The sequence below is a fragment of the Rhinatrema bivittatum genome, chromosome 12, assembly GCF_901001135.1.
Source record: "Rhinatrema bivittatum chromosome 12, aRhiBiv1.1, whole genome shotgun sequence".
NCBI classification, from domain to species: domain Eukaryota; kingdom Metazoa; phylum Chordata; class Amphibia; order Gymnophiona; family Rhinatrematidae; genus Rhinatrema; species Rhinatrema bivittatum.
In genome coordinates, this window is record NC_042626.1 from 54,647,632 (window position 1) to 54,661,943 (window position 14,312).

Below are 14,312 nucleotides of genomic sequence, written 5' to 3' on the forward strand. Positions count from 1 at the left end.
TTATGATTTGCAGGCAACTCCCCTTAAAGCTCCTCGGATGCAAGATAAGAGATTAAATGTGAGAAAATAAATAAATATGAGGCATTATTTTGTGAGCCGGTTTTAGAAGGGTTTTGGGTTATTCTTTGGGGGGGGGGGGGGGGGCGGGCACCACATATCTGAAAACCATGGAGAATCACCACAGCACCTCAATGAGATGGGATGAGAAGCCTATCCTGGAGATGCATTTTTCGATTCTCCCCTTACCTTGCTCTCCTGCAGGTGATCCTCCTCTTTGATGGCTGGGATGATCTTTAAAGTGATGGAACCCTGAGACTGAGCCTGGAAAATAGGAGAAACAAAGAGAAAAACAAACAAAAAAACCCCACTAGCCTGCCACACTCACCTCCCTTTGGCAGCTTATGAAAAAGCACCCTGTGTAAGCAAATCAAGTCTTTTTATTACTTAAACTAGTTTTGCTCTTGAGCATGTCTCCAACATAGTTAATTATGTAACGCAGGCAAACACTTTGCATGAATATCAGAAAAAGATTCAGGCAAATATACTTTTTGTCTCACTGGTAATTCATGTAATAAGCCCAGGCCGATTATCCAGGGATATGCTACAAGTTTCAAATCATTTTATGTTTCTTCCCCCCAGGACATACAAAAGCGTTATGGCGCCTTCATCTGGGCCAGAATTCTACACCTGGATATATGGCAAAAAACCTTTTGCTTGCTTTAAAATTGCTTGCCTCACTGTGTAAGGGCGGTGGGAAGTAAGTCTTAAGCTCCCACAGGGGTGCACACAAGCTTCAAACTTAACAAAATCAAACACATCTTGGGTCTCATTTTCAAGGTGACTGACATGCATAAATCAATTAGGAGGCTGCCCATTTCTTGTGTATTTTTCCCCTTGCTAGCAAGCGGCGTTCGGGAGGGGGAGGAGAGCAGAATCGAGGCAGGGAAAAAGCATTTGCGTGTACTTATGATTCTTGAAAGTATGGGCGTAAATGTACATGCAGAAATGCAGGCTGTTATAAAATTACCCTCCCTGTAGTAAAAGAGTCTTAGAGGTAGACTTTAAAAGCCTTGCACCTGCAAAAATGGCCACACATGCTTGCATGTAGATGGACCGCGCAGGAGCTACGTGAATTTTAAATAACCGGGAAGGTACATGCGCCAGGGCATGGGAGTTCCAGCACTGACACACATAACCCCTCATTTTCCTCAGCCAGTACACATATGTTACGCACGTAACTTTGCTACAGCTCCTCAGCAGGCGGGTGGAGAGAGAGAGACTCTTTATAAGGCTCTGCCTGCCCCTCAATATATGGAGCATTGTAGGAGGGGCTCTTTGTTTTGGGGTGAGTTTTTGAGAGGTGAAATGGGGTTTGGGAGGTGGTGTTACAGAAACATTCAGAGGTATTCCTTGTAAAATTGGCATCATTAAAGAATTTTAGACCTTATAAATGATGAAAAGGAGTTGATTTGTACACTGCAGCTAGCAGAGACTACAGTGTACAAATCAACTCCTCTTGTTAGAATTTTCATCGCTTATAAGGTCTAAAATTCTTTAATGATGTCAATTTTACAATGGATACCTCTGAATGTTTCTGTAACACCCCCCGAAAACTCACCTCCCGAAAACTCACCCCAAATCAATGTGCCCCTCCTTACAATGTTCCATATTTTGAATGTCAGGCTGAGCCTTATAAAGTGTCTCTCTCTCTCTCTCTCTGCATGGAGTATTTTAAAACTTACGCGTATACATTATAAAATAGTGCGTATCTTTACGTGCGGCGAGATATGCGCGTTTATGGGTGCACCCCCAGCCTTTTAAAGTCTTCCAATTAATGTTTATTTTAATAAACTGCTCTGGCAGTATAATTTGGTGGTGTGGAGGGTAAAAATCTGACAGTGCCAGATTCAAATCCGACTGCCATCTTTTGTTCACAGTATGACCTTCGGCACGCCCTAGCCTGATGTTTAAACAGCTTTCACCGCCCTCCATTCATCTTCCCTTTCCACCATGACACCATGCATCATGTCCAGCTTCACCCTAGTCAAGAACATGCTGCGCTCTCACTGCCATCTTTCTGTCCTAGTCTGAGACACAGTCTAAACCCAACAAATAATAATAATAATCACACCCCCTCTCTCATTTCAACAGCCAATTATCTGAAAAATCAATATACAGACCAAAATCTGACTAATTTCGTCCGGCCGTTTATGAAGCACCGCCACACCATTCACTTCTCGTAACTCATCTCCAACGTGTACGAGACCTGAACAGAATGAGGGAAGAAGAAAGAGGGTTACAGTCTGCGCCTAGAGAATATCCTTTGTGCTCCCACCACTCACCCACATCCCCTGATGCTCCCACTCCTCGTCATCATCCACTATTCCTCCACGCCCTCACCTGTCACTTATATCCCCTCACCATCAGGCCAGGTTTCTCCACATTCTGACCCCTCAACTCCATCCCTCTGTTCCTCCACACACCCACCCTTCGCTTCCATCCCTAATCCCATTCCTCCACATCATCCCTCCTTGCCCTCAACCCTCGATCCCATCTCCATTATTCTTCACCACATTCTCCTATTCCTACACTCTCTCAACCTTCACCCTCCCCGTCCAATTTCCCTGCGCACCCACCCCTTCCCCCATTCCTCCACTTTCCCAACCCTCGCCTCATCCCCTATTCTCCCATACCCCTACCCCATCCCGTTTCTTCACTGGTAACAGTAAGCACATATCCTGGTTTCGTATGGACTTTTACATGCCCTGAGAAGAGGTATTATAGGAAAGGGGATGCAGAGTTGGGGGTGGAGTTGTGACTTACACATATACTATTTAATTTTAAAACATTTAGGCTTAAATTACCCTGTACAAGTTATGCCCTACTTGGAGCAGATGTAATTTTGTATGGGGTAATCTGTGCACATGCTTTACCAATATATCTGTGGGTACGATGCTCACTCAGACTGCAAATCTTGTACAATGCACATACACACTCTACCACTATGCGGGCTCTTATAAAACAACATCTGCAAACCTAAAAAAGATTTTTCATGTTTTTTCATTTTTGGACATTGAAATAAGCCGAACAAGAGTTTTGCCTTTCCCCCATCATATTTGTTGAAGGATTTTGGAATAAAAATCTTCTAAACTGTGATCAACTCAAAGCCTAACTGGTCCCTACTCTGACATGGAGATTTTGACCTGTGTCCTTGTGACTAATGGGTCCCTGCAGGATTCCCTGCCTTTCTCTGGGCCGCCACAGGTACAACAGACCCGAGTGTGGGCAGCTCCACAAAGGCATCTTCTTCTAACCAAGCTGCGCTACTATAGCTAAGGATTGCAGTGTTCCTCATCCTCCTTCAAGATGGCACCACCTCCATCAGCCTGGTGAGACCCGGCAAACCTGCACCATCCACGCTGTAGCCCTCTCCTGACCTTCCCCCAACAAGTGACAAGTCATGCATACACTGTCAGCAGAGCTATAATAAAAGGTGCTGCACTGGAGTGGTGGGGGGAAGAGGAAGAGAGGAGGGGGGGCACGCTTACCGCTACGGTCTGCAGCGCCGCCACGCATAATCCTGGCCACTGTCACAGCACCTGTATGTTCGTCCCGCCTTATTGTAGCGCCCTAGAAAACACATATGGAAATGGAAACCATCAAGACTCTCTCGATGAGAGAGACCTCCCTGACAAGATTGTCAGGGTTCAGAGGCTGGGGGGGGGGGGGGGTATGCATATAATCAGTGGAAGGAATCCAGTTTCTTGATACCATTTCCGTGCTGCAGGTCCTGTACTGCCTTGCAAACAGTGATCTTCCCTTCCTTACTTTCTGGATGATGTTATCGAAATCTCACAGTAACGCAGCAGTTGCTGGTACAGAAGAGTCTCTTGGCCTGCCTAAGTTACCCCTGTCCAGTCCATTTCTGGGCATCTCCATGCCCCACCCTTACCATGTCCCTCTGTGTCAGGCATCCACTAACTTACCGGTAAAGAAGTATTCCCATTGTTTCTATTCCCAATCGGACATATGCATCTTTCCATTGTTTTTTTGTTGGGCTTTTTTTGGGGTGGGGGGTTGCAGGGAGTGAGGAGAGAAAAGAATTCCTGACAAAATGAGAAATTACTACTTACCTCATAATTTCCTTTTCCTTAAGATGGATAGATGGATTCAGGATCAGGGGGCCATGCACCTCTACCAGCAGATGGAGACAGAGCAACTGACATCACATTATACATAGTCCTGCCGTGACATCAACCTGCCAATATTCTCTTCAAAAGCAACTGTGCATAGACTAGCAAAAAACTTTAATAAAAACAGACAACCACTTCTGTACTCAACCAACAAGAAACACTGAACTGAGACAAGAACGTATGCATACTAAGCTAGGGACTGAACACCAGTAATTCCCTAAAATATGTAGCCCACAGGAGGACTATTACACAATCATTCAGCAGCCAAGGGCAGGAAGCTGAATCCATATATCCACCTTAAGGAAAAGGAAATTATCAGGCAAGTAGTAATTTCTCATTTCCTAGCATGTGGATAGATAGATTCAGGACCAGTGGGATGTACCCAAGTTACTCCCGAATAGGGTGGGAGGCTGCCCACAGTACAGTCAACACCACACGTGCAAAGGCTGCATCCTCCCATGCCTGACATCCAGACAATAATACCCGGAAAAGGTGTGTAAGGAAGACCACATCGCAGCTTGGCAAATGTCGACATGTCCATGACACTGCCTGAGCCCTAGTGGAATGAGCCATAACCTGAGTAGGCAATGATTTTTCAGTGGCTACATATGCGGTCATGACTACCTCCTTAATCCAGTGAGCTATTGTGGCCCACGAAGCCAGCTCGCCCTGTTAACCTCCACTGTGAAGGACAAACAGGCGATCTGTCTTTCGGAAAGGTTTAGAAACCGCCAGATATCTCATGACATATCTCTTGACATCCAAAGGATGCAACAGGCGATATTCCTCCGCATCTCTTTCCCTATCCAGGGACGGCAGGGAAATGATTTGATTCAAGTGAAAATCTGAGACCCCTTTAGGCAAAAAAAGAAGGAACAGAATGCAGCTGTATTGCCCCTGGGGTCACCCGAAGGAATAGCTCCCAGCAATACAAGGTCTGCAGCTCAGAAATTTGATGCACAGAACATATTGCTACCAGAAATACCACTTTCAAGATCAGTAACTACAAAATAAGGCTACACAATGGTCGAAACATAGGACCAGCCTCCATAAGGTTACCGGTAACCGCAAGAAACAGGCCTCATCTGGATGAGCCGATAAGGATTCACCATTCACCTGGCCCCTGAAACAGGCAAGAGCCGCTACCTGTACCTTCAAGGAACTAAGGGCCAAACCTTTATTCAACCCATCCTGCAAAAATTCCAAAAATAAGTGGGATCTTAACTGAACAAGGAAGCACTCCTTGATCTTACACCAAGCCTCAAACACTCACCAAACCCACACATAGGCTAAGGAAGTGAAGAGCTTTCATGCTTGTATCAAGGTGGCAATCACCGCAGTAGAATATCCACGCTTCAGCAAGTGAGTCCTCTGAAGGGCCATACCATAAGACAAAGCCAAGTCAGATCTTTGTGAAGAACAGGTCCCTGCTGCAACAGATTCCTGTGCGCCAGAAGGTGGAGGGGGAGTCTACCAGAAGCCTTTGCAGATCTGCATACCTTGATCTCCTGGGCCAATCCGGTGTCACCAAAAGCACCATCATCTCCTTGTGACCTTCGACCCTCTGAACTATTCTGCCCAACATGGGCCACAAGGGAAAAGCATCAGCAGCTTGTCCGCCAGTCAGACCTGCATGATAGCATCGATACCCAAGGACTTCAGATCTTTCTTGCGACTGAAGAATTAAGGAACCTTTGCAATGAGAGAAGTCACCAACAGGTCTAGAACAGAAGGCCCCAGCAATCCATTATCAGCCTCATCCGACAATACCCATTCTCCTGGGTCCAGACTCTCCCTGCTGAGAAAGTCTGCTCTTACATTGGTCTTTTCCTGCAACATGTGAGGCTGAGATCTCCTGAAGATGCACTTCCGCCCATGTCATAAGTTGTTCTATTTCCTGAGACACTTGCTGGCTCTTGCTTCCTCACTGCCGACTGATGTAAGCCACTGTCATTGCATTATCTGACATTACTCAAATTGCTCCACCCTGCAGCTTGCCGCTGAACTGCAAGCACGCCAACCGGACTGCCCGAACTTCCAGCCGATTGATGTTCGAAAGAGACTCTTCTGTATTCCAGCACCCTTGTGCTGTTAGTTCCTGACAGTGAGCTCCCCAACCCTAGAGGCTCATATCTGTCATGAGTACCAACTAGTCCAACGATGTCAGGAAGGTTCCATTTCTCAAATGGTCCGCTTGCAACCACCACTGGAGGTGAGAGCAGACTTCCATCAGCAGATGGAACCAAATCGAATAGTCCTGAGAATGTGGGTTCCAATGAGACAGCAGACAGCGCTAAAGAGGACGCATATATGCTCTCACCCACAGCACCATGTCCAGGGTTGCCGCCATCAAAAAGAGTACCTGCAGATAGGAACATACTGTCGTATAGCAATCATCAAGAGACGCACCTGTGTCATCAACTTCTGAATATGAGCTTCTGGCAGGAAAACTATGCCATACTGTGTGTCAACCAAACACCCAGATATTCCAACGACTGAGATGGCTGAAAATTGCTCTTGGCTAGGTTCACCACCTTACCGAGTTCCTGCAACAGGGAGATCATCTTGCGGGTCACCAGGCTGCTCTCATCCAAAGACTTGGTCCAAATCAGTCAGTCGTCCAAATATGGGTGTACCAGGATCCCATACTTTCTCAACTCTGCTGCCACCACTGCCATAATCTTCTGGGAGCGGTGGCCAGACCAAAAGGCAGCACCCGAAACCGATAATGACACCCCAACATTGCAAAACACAGAAAACGATGCTCCAATCGGATGGGATTATAGAGGTACGCCTCAGACAGATCCAAGGAGGTCAGAAATTGACTGCATGGCCATTATCATTGAGCATAAAGTTTCCATGCGAAAATGAGTAACCCGCAAATGATGGTTGATCCCTTTGAGATCCAGGATGGAACGAAAGGAGCCCTCCTTCTTGGGCACAACGAAATAAATGGAATATCGACCCATATTTTCTTGAGAGACGTGGGTACTGGAACCACAGCTTTCAGATTGAGGAGCCCTGACAAGTGTACACTCCACTGCCTGTTTCTTCTGTGGGGAGTGGAAAGGAGACACCACAAATACGTTCCAAGGAATACTGTGAAACTCCAGAGCATATCCCGAGTTATCCTCCGGCAACCGAGGAACTGAGGATTTGCCCCACCTACTGGCCAGTTTCTCCAACTTGCTCCCAAACAAGAGCGAGCCTTTAAAGGGCAATTTCGAAAGATTAGCTTTGGAGGTTGCATCGGCCAACCAATTTCTCAGCCATAACTGACGCCTAGCCGCTATTACTGAAGCCATTCCTCTGGCAGAGGTGCTGACCAAATCGCAGCCTGCATCTGCTAAAAAGGTGGCGATGGGTTCCATAATTGCCCTGGAACTCACACCAGAGTCAACCTCCTGAGAGAGAAGCAAACAAGAGCAAGTCACCAGGGAACAAGAAGAAGCTATCTGTATTGTCATTGCCACTGCTTCAAATGCTTGCTTAAGGATGGCCTCAATCCTCCTGTCAGGCACATCTTTCAAGGCCGCTCCTCCCGCCATGGGGATAGTCTGTTTAGAGATGGCACAGACAAGCTCATCCACTTTCGGAAAACGCAGAAGCTCTGTCACCACTGGATCCAGAGGGTACAGGTCTTCCAAGGTCCACCCCCTTTGAAATTTGCCTCGGGGGCGTCCCATTTGAGATCAATCAATTCTTGAATGGCCTTCATAACAGGGAAAAAACAAGAGGCTTTACACAAAGAAACCAAAATGGGATTTTTCTTTGGTTCAAACATGGAATCTGCCCTAGGTACTCCCAACATCTTCAATGTCTGGGAAATCAGGGCGAGCAATTCATCTCTATAAAAGAACCGCAACATAGTCCTATAAGGTTCCAGTTCCGGAAGAATTTCCCCATCCTCCAGAAAGTCAGGATCTGCCTATCAGTGCCATCCAGATTCCTATTGAGAGTACCTACAATCAATCAAGGTGTACTCTAGTGCTTAACAGTAGTACCGGAAGAGGAAGAGGCCACCGCCTGAGAATCTGACCTGACAGGATTGGACAGGGCTGAGGACTGTACCTGAAGAAAGGATTGCAATCCTTGTAAAAATTCTAACCAAGAAAAGGCAGAAGGATACATACCAAAACCAGAAGGAACTTGTGCGGCGCCCAATGAGCTGCCGTCCCCTGCCGAGAACCAGTCAAGGGAGTTCCAAGGTCTGGAGGGCCTGGTTAAGGACATATCAGGAGGGAAGCATCAAGCTGGGAAGAACCAGGCTTAGTAAAATCAGAGGAAGATAATTCTCCCTGAGCCTCTAAGCAGCGCTGGCACGTTAGAGGGCAATCCAGGATGATGCCCGAATATGACAGGCAGCACACAGGGAAAGGCGCTTAGGTTTCTTAGCCAAAGACTCCATTAGTCCATCAGTATGCTTAACAGGTGACTGAGGATATGCGTCCAACTGAATCCTCACTAAAAAATTTATGAGCACAAATTTCAGGCATCCCAAAGCTATGCACCACAAAACTTAAGCACACTGTCACCGCGCCAATCCTGGGCACACAACCAATATGTTCCAGAATGTGCGCCCAGACAGCATGCCCAAAACAAATTGGGCGCACAATTCAGATGCACAGCCGGACACACTTGCATACACCGACAGTCCTGCAGAGGGCAGCCAAACATGCAGAAAAAAGGCGCATGAAAACACCACTGCAGCCTACCACATGGCGCAAAGAAAGAAGCCTAACCGCAGGGCCTAGCCCACCCAGACTGCTCGACCTGCCAGGCTGGTCAGGTCCCTTAACCCCCATGGGAACGAATGTCAGAACGGCGCACCGAACACGAAGACCAGAGGAAGTCCTACTCTGTCTCTTACCTTTTTTTTTTTTTTAAACTTACATGAGCTCAGCCTTTCCAGCTGAATACAGAAACAGTCTCCGGCTATGGGGGGAAAGGGCATATACTGTCACCACCGTGCTTGGCTTCCTGCACTCACTGCCTTTCAGCTGTTTAAATCAGCTAAGTCCATAGCGGTTGAAAAACCAGTTACCGGACCATGGCACTCAGCTGAAGACCATGGAAATCACCACAGGAATTCTCAACTGGGGAAGGGACCATTAGGTATCACCAGAGGAGAGCAGGGCAAGTCAAAGCTCCTACTAATTCTCCTCTAAATTTCGAAGCAATCCCCAGTAGGGAAATGCACGTTCACCATCTGCTGGAGACGGAGAATACTGGCAGGCTGATGTCACGGCAGGTTTATATATACTGAGACGTCAGTTTGCTCCGTCTCCATCTGCTGGTAGAGGTGCATAACCCACTGATCCTGAATCCATCTATCCACATGCTAGGAAATTTTATCAGTTTTGTATAAATGTTCTTTTTTTTCTTTTTCCAGTTGATCCAAAAATAACATTTTATTTTCATGTTAGTATCAATATTTGCATGAGGACCAAAAGCGTTCCATAATATCAGCCAGACCTCTGTTCCAAACAGCTGGTGTTTCATACGGATTCTTCTCACTTCCCTTGCCTGGTTAAAGCAGTATTTGTAATACAGTCCACCAAAAATAGCTGGCTGAGCTACTCAGCATTGGGTGTACACTTATTCAATATGCAATCAAGGCATACTTTACTTAGTTTACTCAGCTGCTGTTGCTACCCCAGGTATATTTTGTCTACGGATTGCTAAGAAACAGCATAGCAGAAATTCAGTGGCCAAATTCTTATTTGGCCACCAGCTTTCACTTCCAAGTGGCCCACCAGAGGGGTCCTTTCAGCTTGGCTAAAAGACAACCTTGCAGCGTGCCTACAAGGTTTCAGCAGTGCTGCCTCTCACTTCCATATTGCCTCAGACAGAGACATGTCCATTTTAGCCAACCTCATAGAAACGTTTTGCATTGTGGCTGAACAGCTGTAATTTCTGCAGCCAGGCCATGCTCGAAAACTCTCTGCAAGTTTTCCTGAAATCCCATCCCTACACTTGTCTATAGGCAACACCCCCCCCCCCCCCCCCCCAAGACACAGAACCATTTTTCTGCTTGAGATTTTTGAAAGCGTTCACATACCAAGGGCTCCTTGTTCTTCACCAAGCGAACAATCTTCACCGATTCCTCGTCAAAGCTGTCGTCGTAATTATCCGGCAGAGGCGGGAGCACTGGGTCAAAATTCTTCTGGGCTACAGTGTCGTGGACAAGAAGTACTGCCTGAAAACAAAGAAAAAGAGGAGGACAATGCCCAGGTTATGCCATCTACTCTTTTGCTAAAGAAGTGCATAACAATGAGATGGTGGGAGCAGGGTGTGCAACTGCTCTGCAAGTGTGTCCATGCAAGGATGCTCTCTTTTTTTCTGGACAAAAGTGGCATTTGTGTGCACACAGTTGCTGCACAGGGGAAGCTGATCACGTGCTGTCACCAATCCCATCAGGCACTAAGGTCCTGCCCAATCTTGTCGGCTACAGTTTGTGTGTTCTGCTGCCTCCGTGCAAAATTAGATGTAAAAAATAAATAAGGGGGGGCTGAAGGAGATTTTAAAATTCAAAGCAAAGGGATATTAAAGTACAAAGTTACAAAAAGCTCTCACATAAGCCAATTTGCTGTAGGCTGGCAGCATAGTAAAAAATATTCTATGGCCACAAGCCATAAAAACTTATTTGCATCCAGTTATGCAGGCGAGTGGTTTCGTCCCGACACAGCTCCTACTTCCGATGATGATTCATCTCTCTCTAGGGACCTGCATCCCTGTTTGTTGATTAAATTAAGTCATAAGTGCACAGTACCTGTCCTAGAACTAGGAGGGAGGTGCGGGATGGATCGCAAGGAAGACGGAGGGACGCCTCATGTTTGGTTTGATGTTACTTTAATTACCATACATTGTACTGCAATTTTAAAAAAGGAAAATTGGTCCTTACTTGCTAATTTTCATTCCTGGAATACCACAGATCAGCCCAAACAAGTGGGTTTTGCATCCCTAACAGCAGTTGGAGGCAGAGAACAAAAACTTTGAAGCAATGCTACCTAACTGAGAGTGCCACCTGCAGATCTTCAGTATTGGTCCCTGTACCCAAGCTATCATAGAGCCAAAAACTGTTTTAAAAAAAAAAAAGTGTTTTCTTCTACTGGACCCTCGCATCCAACAAGGAACCAAAAACCCTTCAAACCATTAGGGTCAACATATATACAACTATCAAATTCTGCAGAAAATACAACCACCACAGTCTTTTGGAATTAAGGAGCTGGGCCTCTGGACTGATCTGGGGTATTCCAGGAATGAAAATTAGCAGGTAAGAACCAATTTTTCTTTTCTGTTCATACCCCAGATCAGTCCAGACAAGTGGGATGCAACCAAGCTCCCCTACACTGGGTGGGATCCTGAAAGACCTGCTCATAACACACTCTCGCCGAAAGTGGCATCTTCTGGTGTGCGAACATTCAGCCTGGTGAAAGTGTTAAGTAAAGACCATGTTACAGCCCCTACAGAGCTCCTGAAGCGACAGACTGACTGACACTCCACCCAGGAGTCTGCTTGCTCCCTAGTAGAATGTGCTTGCAACCCCTTCGGAATCTTTCAACCTCTATAAAAGACAGGCTGAAAAAAATAGTCTCCTTCAACCAACAAGCAATCGTGGCTTTAGATGCCTTAATTCCCTTCTTTGCCCTACCGAATAAGTCAAAAAGGTGATCCGAGTTACGAAAACTGTTAGTGACCTTAAGATATTACAACACAATCAGATGAACATCCAATAAGAGAAGTTCCCTCGCATGCAACGTCCCCGAAGACAAATTCGGAAACACCACAGTTCCACCGTCTGGTTCAGATAGAATGAGGAAATCACCTTCAGTAAGAAAGAAGGCACCATACGCAAAGACACCCCGTCATTCAAAATCCGCAAGGAAGGATCTCTACAGCACAAAGCCTGGAGCTCTGAAATCCACCTGGCTGAAAAATGGCCAGCAGAAAAACCACCTTCAAGGTAAGATCCTTCAACAATGTTCCCCGCAAAGGCTCAAACAGAGGATCACACAAAATCTGCAGAACCAAGTTTAGGTTCCACTGCGGACTTAACCTACGCACCAAAGGACACAATTGTTTAGCCCCCTTTAGAAAATGAACAACGTCTGGATGAGAGGCCAAAGACATTTCCTGAAGCTTGCCCCTAAAACATCCCAGGGCAGCGACCTGAACCTGAAACGAATTTTAGGCCAAGCCCTTAGTCAAACCTTGCTGCAAAAGGCCAAGATGTGAGGAATGTCCACACACAAAGGCTTCAGCTTCTCCTTCAAGCACCAGGACTCAAACACTCTTCATACCCTAACATAAGCTAGGGAAGTAGAAAGCCTCCTAGCCTGAAGCAAGGTGGTAAAAACCGTCTCCAAGCACCCTTTCAAACGCCTTCGTCATCTCTCAAAAGCCAAACTGCAAGACAAAAGCGATCCGCCCAATCCGAGAAGGTGGGCCCTTGCCAAAGCAGCCTCTGCAGATGCGCCACCCTGATGGGACAGTCTATTGCTAGATGCACGAGATCTGCAAACCATGGATGATGCTGCCATTTCGGTGCCACCAGAACAATCCTTCCTGGGGACTATTTATGCAGCCCAACACGCAACCTACGAGCGGCCATGGAGGAAACACATACAGCAGGATCCCCGTTGGCCAAGGGAGAACCAGAGTGTCGGTCCCCTCGGATCTGACCTCTCATATGTGACTGAAGAACAACGGCGCTTTGGTGTTGCCTCTCAACTCCATCAGATCTAGTTGGGGACTGCCCCACCTGGTGCGAATTATATCTAATGCTTCCGAGGAGAACTCCCATTCCCTGGGATCCAACTGTTACTTGCTGAGAAAATCTGCTTGCACATTGTCCACTCTGGCAACATGCGATGCCGCTATTCCTTCCAGATTCTGTTCTACTCATACAAAGAGCTCCCGGGATTCCAATGCCACAGCGAGACTTTTCGTCCTGCCCTGACACAACTGGTGTCCAAGAAAATGCTCACCATTCTTCCTCGAATCCATGGCAGAAAACACAACACCACCTTGCGAACCGTCCCGATTTCCAAACGACTGATAGACCTCTATTGGCGACCAAAGACCCTGAGCCATCTGCCCCTGACAGACCGCTCCCCAGCCCCTGAGGCTGGCATAGGTGGTCACCACAAACCAAGCTGGAGTTTCCAGATCCACTCCCCTTTCCAGATTGTGGCTTGACAGCCACCACAAGAGACTGGAACTGGAATTCCCTGGCAGTGGCAAAGACAGAAGAAACTCCTCCAACAACGGATTCCAACGGGACAAAAGTGCCCTCTGGAGAGGACACATGTGCACAAAAGCCCATGGGACCAAATCTAGTGTGGAAGCCAAAGAACCCAGAACCTGTAAACAGTCCCAGGCCTGGGGCACCACCATTGGTAATAATCAAGTCACTTGAGCCCACTCTCTCCAAGGAGAGAAACATCCTGCCAATCTGGGTATCGAACTGTGCTCCCAGATACTCCAATGATTGGGATTCCACTAAATGACTCTAGGTCAGGTTTATCACCCAGCCCAGAGACCGCAACAGCTCCATGACTTGTCGAATCGACTGACAGCATTCCACTTCCGACTTTGTCCTTATGAGCCAGTCGTCCAGATAAGAGTGAACCAAAATGCCTTCCCGTCTCAGAGTTACCACCACCACCACTATCATCTTCGTGAGCATGCATGGTGCTGTCGCCAGCCCGAAACTGGAAATACTGCCCTAGTACCATGAACCGCAGAAACCTCTGATGCTCCGCTTGAATGGGGATATGCAGATATGCCTCTGTCAGGTCCAGCGACGCCAGAAACTCTCCTCTGCAGATTGCTATCACAACAACTCCATTCAAAAACGTGGAACTCGCAGGGACAAATTGACCTTTTGGAGATCTAGAATGGGCTGAAAGGTACCCTCTTTCTTGGGAACTACCAAGTAAATTGAATAGTTCTCCTGCCCCCACTCCATTGGCGGCACTGGCACAATCTCATCTAGCCTTTGTAACATTGCAATTTGACCCAAACTGCTTCTCGCTTGCTTTGGGATGCACAGTGGGATGGCATGAAGGCCTCTCGGATTAGATGAGAAAATTCTAATGCTTAGCAGTCTCTTAT

At 46.9% G+C, this 14,312-nt stretch overlaps 1 protein-coding gene across 1 annotated transcript in view; it reads right to left on the reverse strand.

Annotated features, from left to right (window-relative positions):
* The window catches only part of MPP3 (membrane palmitoylated protein 3), a 174,850-nt gene that overhangs the window by 117,057 nt on the left and 43,481 nt on the right, over positions 1-14,312 (reverse strand). Inside the window, exons 7-10 of the mRNA XM_029572237.1 lie at positions 10,255-10,392; positions 3,549-3,630; positions 2,181-2,266; positions 247-321 (exon numbers count right to left, since the gene is read on the reverse strand). Coding sequence (XP_029428097.1) covers positions 247-321; positions 2,181-2,266; positions 3,549-3,630; positions 10,255-10,392 — 381 coding nt within the window. The remainder of the gene's footprint in view (positions 1-246; positions 322-2,180; positions 2,267-3,548; positions 3,631-10,254; positions 10,393-14,312) is intronic.